Here is a 10234-nt window from a genome sequence, read left to right as displayed (position 1 = left end):
TAAAATATTAAAAATATAACTATATAAAATCGGGGTGGGGGATTAATCGGGGTCAGAGTCAGAGTCGGATGGGGGACGGAGCCCCGAAAAAATTCTCCGATTTGACCCCATCCCTGGTCAAACCGGGGATTCCCCGCCCCAATCAGGGCAGGGCCCCGCGAGGAATTTTGCCAACCCTAATCGATTCTAGTCCTAGCTCTTCATTACGAATCACCTTACACGAACTCACAAAGAACAACGTCATAGAATTGTATTGTGGGAATTTTGCCAACCCTAATCGATTCTAGTCCTAGCTCTTCATTACGAATCGCCTTACACGAACTCACAAAGAACAACGTCGTAGAATTGTATTGTATTTTAATCCGGTTCGACTGACGGTCTAAACCGGGTTCAGGAGGGTCCCAATTAAATTAACCTCACTTCCCCGCCACTGCGAACCCGCTCAAAAACCCTACCTCAAGCGCTCAAACACTCCCAAGCTCTTGTCCTACTCAACTTTCCTGTCCGTCTCTCTTGATTCCCAAACGTTTAGCTGTACAGAAGAAACCAAAGAATATACTTCTATACTACATTGATTCAAAATCCCTACTCCGTTTACCCTCCAACCCCAGAGGATTTCTGCTCAGTTAATCCAAACGCACCCATTGGGTTTGAAAATTTGGGTGCCGACTTCAACGGGAGGGACTATTTGGTGATGGTTTTGTAAAGGGGTTCTATGGTTTCTGAGTTTATGTGTGTCTGTGACTAGCTATCATTTTTGATATTTTCTTCAAATATGGAAAGAAATTCTGCAGCTTGTGCCATGGAATGGAGTATTGAGCTGGAGAAGGCTCTCCGTTCCAAGAAACCAGGTTCGTCAATCTGACTTATCTCTGTTCTTTAGTTTCAAACGAAAATTGCCCAGTTTAGTTCTAAAATAGAGTAAGAGAGAAGAAAAGTTGCTTGTCACTTGATTCCTTATCGGCTATTGAACTAAAAACAACATTGATGTCTGTTTGGCACAGCAATAGCACTCTGTATTGATGAGCAATAATACTTTCAATTTCCGGTATATTCAGGTCAGGCTGTTGAAGCTATTCTTCAGATTGGCTCTCGACTTCAGCAATGGAGTAGAGAGCCAGAACCCAATGTAGCAGTATATAATATGTTTGACCTTGTTACTTGGGAGGATAGGCTATTTTCCAACACTATTCTCCTACGGCTTGCTGATGCCTTTAAGTTTGATGACAAGTATATTAGACTTGCAGTTGTTAGGGTATTCTTATCTGAGCTTTATAGCCGTGACAGTGCAAGAAGTAAACAATACCAAGGGATTCTTTCAAAGGCGAGGATACAAAACCACCATGAATTACTTAGTCGAGTCAAGGTTGTTCTTAATGGAGGAGATCCTGAGGCTAGAGCTCTAGCTTTGATTCTATTAGGATGTTGGGCACATTTTGCAAAAGACAGTGCCCAGATAAGATATCTGATATTTTCTAGTATGTATTCTTCTCATCTTTCGGAGGTAAGATTGCCATATACATTTTTCTTTTTTTTCTTTTTCCTAAGGATTTAATCTTTTTGTTACAATTTTAGTTTTTGTTGTCCAATAGGGTTGATGAAAGAATGTTTAAGAAATACTGTCATTCTTCTTCTTTCTTAATAAGGGTTCCGTATCATATGCCCTCGAAGCTAGAAGAATTTTAGGAAAAGGCAGTTACCTTACCTACCAAATCTTATACTGTTTTTAATAATTCCGTTTACCTAAGGTTTAGCACTGATTTATTGTGTCTTGTATTAGTGGATTATTGGGAAATTTAACGAAGTTTATGTAAAGCCAGACCCAGTTTTTTGTATGCTGGACATTCATGTTTAAGAGGAGACTCCTCTTCCGTCCTTTACACTATAATTGCATGATTTTCTTAATAAATCTGCCATGCCTCCACAAAGTTTGAGCATATTTTAAACTATGAATATCCTCTTTTACAGGTAAAAGCATCTATATTTGCCGCAGCATGCATTAGTCAGTTAGCAGATGACTTTGCACAAGTCTTCTTAGTGATATTGGTTAATATAATGACTTCTACTACATCCATGGCCATCCGAATGGCTGGAGCACGAGTGTTTGCAAAATTGGGATGCTCACATTCCATCGCCAAAATGGCTTACAAGGTTATGCTCGTCTTTTTTTTATTTTTTATTTTGAATTCAAATCAAGTGCATAGTTTCTGAGATGATAAAATTGATCATTCAGTCTTAACTTGGCCTTGAAAAAAGTGGCATGCCTTATTGTTTTGTAATGCCATGCAATATTGAAGTTGAAGGTGTGTAAAGTTGGCTTTGGTCAATGATGTAAGCTTGTTTCAACTTTGAAGTGTTTTTAAACATTTCTGACTTGTATATGCATTAAATTAATGTGCAAGTTGATGCTCTCAAGGGGTGTTTGAGTTGGTTGAGAACTTGACAGTTTGTTTATACAAATGACAATATCTGATCTTACAAGTCAATTTGAGCTTAGCTCTATGGATAAAACACTAATTACTATCCAAAAGTTGATTGTCTCATCCCCACCCTGCAATTGTTGATCTCAAAAAGAAAAAAGAAAGGAAAAAAGAAGTGGGACAACCAGTTCAACAGCCTTCCTTAAAGCATATGGATACTAACTTTGCCACTCAAATGCACTTCAGATTGGATCTCCACTTCATCAACGGAGAAAGTTTTAATGATAAATCCAATATTAGAGAAAGTTTTAATGATTAATCCGATATATTAATGGACTGGACAGTAGACTGTATCATTATTGATTTTCAGAATTACTTTTCTAGTGTCAATGCTCATATATCTTTGAACTTCAACTTGATTATTTGGTAATTATGGCCTCTTCATGATTATAAAATAATTGGAAGGCCATCATGGGGGGGGGGGGGGGGCGCCTCTACCTGGCACTCGGGCTGTTCTTTGTTTTTGGGGAATATATTTGTTGTTTCTTATTTTTTAAAATGAATGAAAGAAAGAAAAGTAGATAGTTTTTGTCAAGAAATCTGCATGCAAAAAAATATTACTGTGCTGATTATGATTTCTTTCAGTTCAAAACTATATTCCCTGACAAGGTTTTTAACTTCTAATTTTTATAGGCTGGACTTGAGCTTGCCTCTGACTCTAGTGAAGAAGATTTTTTGGTTGCAATGTTATTTTCACTATCCAAACTGGCGTCCAAGTCAATATTTATTAGTTCTGAGCAGGTAACTATTCTATTTAGATGGTGCTTGCTGCTTGGTTTTGGACATATTGTAGGATTTTCTTCTTGATCTTAATAGCAATAAATATCATTACATGTTTCTGATGTCTCAACGCAGGTGCAATTGCTTTGCTCGATTCTTAGCCACAAAAAGTCTGTGCGTGTTCAAGAAACATCTTTGAGATGTCTGTGTTTTATTTTCATGAAAGGAGCATGCCAGTTTACTAATATGGAATCTGTGGTCAGAAGTTTAGTTGATGCACTAGATGAACACATGCTTCCAACTTCTTCACATTGTGATGCTCTCCGACTGTTGCGAAAGGTCATTCCTGAGCTTATATGGATGAATTAGTGTTTAAATTGATCTTGAAATATGTTGAATCACGATGGATAAGTTGCAGATTCTTTTCTATGTGCGGCCAAACCCCTCATTTTTGGATGCAAACGAATACTCTAAACTGGTTAAAGCTGTTGAGAATGCAGCCCGGTCTCCAGAGAAGTTAAAGTACCTCCTTGCTGTTCATTTATTGGTGGATTTATCATTACAGCTTTCTGGAAAAATGGAAGTAGAATCAGGAGTTTGTTCATTCTCTTTGTTGCCATCACAGGTTATTTCTCTAATCATGGATCAAATTGCATCATTAGGAAAGATTTCAGTAGATCTTACTCGGTCAAATTCTGAAGTGTTTCAAGAAATTAAAGGTTTGCTAAACCTTCTCCTGCTCATTGTTAGTGAACATTCAGATCTGTGGATAGTTCTTTTGGAGAAAATATGTTTAATTGCTGAATTACTTATGAATATGCATAAAGATGTCTTTGATAGTCAGCAAAGAGACGAGTACTTTGAAGGAGACAAGAAAAATGGCATCAGCTTCAGATTTGCATTCATTTTATATGGATTTGTGGCAATCTCCATAGGGCATCTAGGTTCAGTTGTCTCTATCACGTCCGAAATATTTGACAAGGTGAAACTATTGGTCAACAATGTATGCAAAAGCTGTTTGTTCAGTAGCCATACTTGCATAATCTATTCCTTGCTATTGAACTGTAAATTCATTTTGAGTTGTAGGATACCTGAGGATTTTAGGACTTGCAACAATGATGGGTTTCCATGTTTCACTTTTTGTGAAGATTTGACTGAAAAAGAGATTTTTACACTTGAGTGTGCTAAGAAGTTGCTAAAAAATGGGGATGAATGGCCCGCTTACAAGGCTGGGAGACATGCAGCATGTCATGGATCATGGTTTGCTGCTACCTTGATTTTTGGCCATTTAATTTCAAAGGTTCGGTCTGATGTCTTCCATTACTGGTTGAAATCTTTGTTTCAGTTTGCTCTTGCGGAGAGAAAAATCCAGTTACTACTGTTACCACAATATGGTTCTGGCTTGGCAATCTGGTTAGAGAAGGAAATGATTCTAAACATGTTTTCCATTGAAGAACAAATAAACCAACATCATGCTGGGAGTATTTATTCTGACAAACTTTTGGAGGCCTACCAGTGTCTTTGCTCTTCAGGTGAGGCCTTAAAAGCTTCTGCTGTTCCTCCGGTTCAAGCATTTTGTTTCCAGAGATGGTTTTTATCGTTAAGGGCTAAGGTTTTAGGAACTGTGGGGAGCATACTGAAGCTGTTGCCAAACATTTCATATTGTATTAGTACTGACTATGGTAAGCTTGGGATAAACGATACCGCTGCCATCCATCAAACGGTGAACAAATTTAGTAAATTATCTTTAACGTTAGAGAGGCTGTCCCATGAATTTGATCTCATTGGAACAACTTTTATTGGAATGGACACCAAGAGTTCGAACATTATTTCAGCGCTTGCACTGAATTGCTCTCTGTTGGCCTTTTGTACTGGTTTTGCCTTTCATGTTCCAAACTTGGCTACAACTCTAATGACTGAAAATGTGGATGATTTTAGAACTAAATCACATGCAATTCTCATTCAAAATCTGATTGGCAGGCTGTGGTTGGTAGATGATGAAACAAGTAGAATGCTTGCACAGCTTTTCGAAATCACTGGACCGAATAACTGCTTGCATTTGGTTTCAAGAGGCAAAATATTAGATGTGGGGTACGAAGTAAGAGGTATCTTGACTCTCTGTAGGTATGCTGTTTCTGAGTTCATCCGTTTGCAAAGCAAGTCAAACAGAGTGGATGAGGGGACATTTCTCCAGGTTATCGAGGATGGTGTGCATTTTTTATCAAATATTCTTACACAGTGGATAAGCATTCCATTTCGAGTGCCCAAGTGCTTCTTTTGTGTAAGGTATACTTGCTGGCATTTTCTTTTACCTCGTAGGCTAGCAGTTGAGTACTTATTTTAATTCAATTATGTCAACCGAAATTCAGTAATTGACTTCAAATTTCAGGCCTTGCATTGGGTCTCAACTATTTGCCACTACCAATGCTCGTAAACTGGATGAAATATCTATCCCATCCGGCTTCCATCTATCGTTGAATCTTTGTCTTCAACTCAAAAACATTGCCTCAAACATGTCAGTTCAAATCACCAAGATGTACTGCATTTTGTATTGTGATTTGTCCTTCCAGGAACTCAAGCACAATGGTAAGAACATGCAAAAACATCAGGTATATGAAGCTTGGGAAAACGACGACATTGTAGAAATGCACAACAAACTGTTGCATTACATGACCGAGTCGAGCAAAAACGAGACCTACATTGGCAAGTGCAGAACTTCGAATGTTTGCAAAACAGAGAGGGTAGTCGAAGCGTTTGTGCATTTCGAGCCAGATGAGAAAGGGCAAGGATTCTCAAATTGCTTGCTTGATGTATCTTATTTTCCTGTAGGTTGTTATAGAATCAAATGGTATAGCTGTTGTGTTGATAATAAGGGGTGTTTTTGGAACCTCCTCCCTTTGAATTCTGGACCATTGTTTACTATCCATCAACTTCCATCAGCTGGATGATTTTTCATTTGGCTTTCACTTTATTTGATTTAGTAGCCATCAAATAATGAAGCTTACTGCTGCTGAATTGTTTTATGGAGAAATATGTGATTTACAGTAGTTTCTTGAATAAACAGGTCATGGGAGGAGATTTGTATGTCTATATGTATGTATTTGTGTGAATATGTATATCCATATATATGTATATATATATGGACAAACATCAATTTATATCTTTGGAACTTTTGGGGTCGGATCAATTAAAACCTTGAACTAATAATTATATTAATCTAAACCCTAAATTTTCCGAAGGGTGCCAATTTGCAGCGTCCTCCAAATTTGGTTCGACCAATATTGAGTGAAATTTGTAATTTGAATCAATCAAACTCTTAGATTTTCTCAAGTCAACCAATTTAGACCGATCATTATGATTATTTTTGAAAATTATACATACATTAATTTTTAAAGTTTATGGATTTTTTCAAATGTTGGTTTTACAAAATGGATGTTAAAGGTAAATGACAGACGATTCTTGAAGAAAATTCTGACTAAAGTGTAAATTAGTTTATTTATGAAAATATAGGGATTTAATTAACATAGTAATAAGTTTTGCACGAGGTTTTTTTCAAACAAAATGTAGTGTAAATTGATACAATTATAAAAGTTCATGATACAATCATTAGTTCAGATTTAAATTGATACATTCCATAAAGTTCATAGATATAAAATGATATTTTTTCAAGAAAAAATTACTAGGGCCGACTTAGATTATTGTATCTATCTTTGTATATCTTACCCAATTGGTCAATCATAGTTTGTCACGTAACAAATTGTTTATTGTTTAAATTATTTTGATTGTTTATACTAACTCACTCAAGTATTGCTCTTGTATATGTCAGGACCATAGTTCAACGTCTTCGAGTTTTATATAATCTATCTATACTATCTAAAAGGGACAATGATGGACAAACTTTTGATTTTTTTTTTTTTTTTGCTCTTTTTAGATGATCCTTGTAAGGTTATCTTAGGTAATTTGGCATTTAAATTATTGAATTTTTTTTTTTTTGTTGAGAATCACACATAAAAGAAAAAAAGAATAAACTTTTCCCCTAATTTTGAGCATCACAAATAGAAATAAAATTAAAAAACAAATCAAGATACTTTTTTTTTTTTTTTTTTGAGAATCACATATAAAAGGAAAATATCAAAATTTCCTCTAATTTTGAGCATGCACGTAAAAAACAAAACAAATCATGATACTATTTTGTTTGTTGAGAATAAAAGGGAAAAAAATAGAATTAAAGAAATCAAAATTTCCTCTAATTTTGAGAAAAAAATTATAAAAAATCATGATACTAGTTTTTTTTTTTATTAGAATCATCTATATATACTATCTAAAAGAGCCATGTGGGAGACGTTTTTTAGTTTCCTTTTTGCTCTTTCAGATGCTGGTTAGGTAGTTAGGCATTTAAATCATTGAATAAACTTTTTTGTTTTAGAATGATTCAGAAACAAAAAAAGAATGAAAAAAATAACTTTTCGTTATTATGAATATTATAATAATAAATAAATATTCATTGCTTAGTATCCCAAAGTCATGTGTCAGCCTTCATGTTATCCATGTGCCTTATAATTATTCATACTTGATGTACATGTAAGTCCACATCATACCATGTAAGTCCACATCCTACCTGCCACTCCGCCTATAAATAGTGACATTTGGTGGATCTTAAATTACACATACATTTGTGATAATTCCACTATATATTATCCAATTTTATAATTTTAGTTATTTTATTTTATATTATATTTTATATATTTAATATTATTATATTATATTTTCTCTATATCCGTGTTTCCGTTGTGCTCCTCAGGTAGATCCTAAAGATATATTGGTTTTTTCCTATTCATTTTAATTAATAAATTTAATATTATTTTGCATATTCAATATCTATTAAATTCTTACCATAAGTACAATATTTGATGATAGTGCTGCCGTGACAAATCTCACAAAATTAGAATTTGTCGCCATTAATATTAACAACTAATTATTTGTCATGGGTACTTGATGCCGAAATTCACCTAGATGCTATGAACTTGGGAGAAACAATTAAAGAAGGAAATATGACAACCAGTCAGGACAAAGCAAAAAACTATAATTTTCCTTCCTCATCATATCCACAAGGGATTGAAAATGGAGTATCTTACAATGAAAGATCCTTATATCTTGTGAAAAAAATTTAAAACAAAGGTATGATCATAAAAAACAGTTATTATTCCTAAAGCTCATTATGAGTGGATGCACTTGAGGCTACAAGATTTCAAATCAGTAAGTGATTATAACTCTAAAATATTTAAAATCAGTTCAAATTTGTTGTTACGCGGAGAAAAATTACTGATGTTGATATGTTAAACAAGACATTTTCTACATTTCATGTCTCGAATATGCTCTTACAATAGCAATATCGAGAGAAATGTTTTAAATAGTAATCTGAATTAATTTCATGTTTTATCATGGCCGAACAAAATAACGAGTTATTGATGAAAAATCATGAATCTCGACCAATTGAAACGACACCATTCCTTGAAGTGAATGCTATGAATTTTAATAATAATCGTAGTTGAGGTCGTGGTCAAGGTCAAGATCGTGACCGTGGCAAAGGAAGAAATTATTATTATTTTCGTGGTGGTCGTTTTAGTCATTCAAATTTCAAAAGAACCACACAAAATGATGATCACAAAAGAAAAGCTCCACAAGATAAGAGTTAAAAAGTGTTAAAAATAAATGTTTCCGATGCGGAATGACTGGGCATTGATCACATATCCATCATACGTCAAAACACTTAGTTGACCTCTATCAAGCCTCCCTGAAGGAAAAAGGAAAAAATATGGAAGCAAAATTTGCATACCAGAATAATGATATATTTGACCCATCTCACATGACAAATTTGGATGTGGCGGACTTATTTGAATCTCTCGGAAAGAAGATTGGCATAGTTCATGGAACATCAAGTGTTTATTTTGATTTTGAGAATATCTAGACTTAATGTTATTGTTTTCTTTTACCTATCTTCATTTTTTTTAGTAACTTTTGTATATTTTAAGTTTTTTTTTTCCTTATTGTAATTATTTTCTTTTAATGAAGAAACATTGATCATTTTCATATATTAAGTGATTAAAAAATGAGCAAAGAAGATCTATGTCTGGCAGACAATGCAATTACACATACAATACTTGCAAATAAAAAATACTTTTCCAAATCGACAATGTTGAAAGCAAAAGTAAATACTATATTAGGTTCTGCAAACTAGTTTGAAGGTTTTGAAAAAACAAATATTATTTTTCCTAGAGGAACAAAATTTATAATTGACAATGCATTGTTTTCTAGTCAATTAAAGAGAAATCTTCTAATTTTTAAAGATTTACATTGCAACGGTTATCATATTGAGGCTGATAGTAAGAATAATGTGGAATATCTATATATCATACTCACTATCTCAAACAAAAAACATATATTGGAAGAGTTGTTTGCTTTATTTTCTAGATTATATTATACTCATATACCAGTAATTAAAACATATGCAACAATGAACCTGAAGTTCATGAATCTAAACATATTTACAATTTGGCATATTCGATTGGGTTATCCAGGATTTATAATGATGAGGAGAATTATTGAGAATTCAAATGGACATCTATTAAAGAGCTAGAAGATTCTTCAATCTAATGAAGTATCATGAGATGCTTGCTCTCAAGGAAAATTGATAATTAGACCATCACCGGCTAAAGTGGGGACTGAATCACTTGCATTTTTAGAACAAATTCATGGTGATATATGTGGACTTATCAACCCACCAAGTGAACATTTAGATATTTTTATGATATTAATATATGCATCCAGTAGATGGTCACATGTGTGTTTATTATCAAGTCAAAACCTTGCATTTGCAAGATTACTTGCTCAAATAATTAAGTTAAAAGCAAAATTTTATGATTATAAAATTAAGACCATTCATCTTAATAATGCTGGTAAATTTACGTCTCAAACTTTTGACAATTATTGTATGTCAATTAAGATAAGTGTTGAACATCCTGTAGCTCATGTTC

General features: G+C 34.1%; 1 protein-coding gene across 3 annotated transcripts; it reads left to right on the top strand.

Moving 5' to 3' along the window:
- Nucleotides 1–445: 445 nt before the first annotated feature.
- Nucleotides 446–6231, top strand: EMB1895 (ARM repeat superfamily protein). Of its 3 annotated transcripts, XM_039036492.2 has the most exons (8): nt 477–851; nt 1059–1504; nt 1969–2151; nt 3114–3221; nt 3336–3539; nt 3619–3919; nt 4028–5486; nt 5590–6231. In XM_039036492.2, exons 1-8 carry the CDS (start codon nt 776–778, stop codon nt 6146–6148), a joined length of 3336 nt encoding a protein of 1111 aa, XP_038892420.1. In that variant the 5' UTR covers nt 477–775; the 3' UTR covers nt 6149–6231. The 3 variants fall into 3 exon arrangements, with proteins under 3 accessions (XP_038892419.1, XP_038892420.1, XP_038892422.1); XM_039036491.2 differs by having other exon boundaries at nt 446–851; nt 3619–5486; XM_039036494.2 differs by lacking the exon at nt 1059–1504 and having other exon boundaries at nt 714–851; nt 3619–5486.
- Nucleotides 6232–10234: the final 4003 nt, after the last annotated feature.

This window comes from Benincasa hispida, chromosome 7 (genome assembly GCF_027475165.1).
Source record: "Benincasa hispida cultivar pf3 chromosome 7, pf3_genome.v1.1, whole genome shotgun sequence".
Classification (NCBI taxonomy): Eukaryota; Viridiplantae; Streptophyta; class Magnoliopsida; order Cucurbitales; family Cucurbitaceae; genus Benincasa; species Benincasa hispida.
Note: the sequence above shows the minus strand (reverse complement) of the source record. Positions and strands in the feature narration are given on the sequence as shown.

Bases quoted from the DNA above. Each gene is read 5' to 3' on its own strand.
- EMB1895 (XM_039036491.2), top strand. From the start codon at position 776: ATGGAAAGAAATTCTGCAGCTTGTGCCATGGAATGGAGTATTGAGCTG. The intron at 1,505-1,968 runs GTAAGATTGCCA...CCTCTTTTACAG, and splicing joins ATTCTTCTCATCTTTCGGAG to GTAAAAGCATCTATATTTGC. The intron at 2,152-3,113 runs GTTATGCTCGTC...TAATTTTTATAG, and splicing joins TCGCCAAAATGGCTTACAAG to GCTGGACTTGAGCTTGCCTC.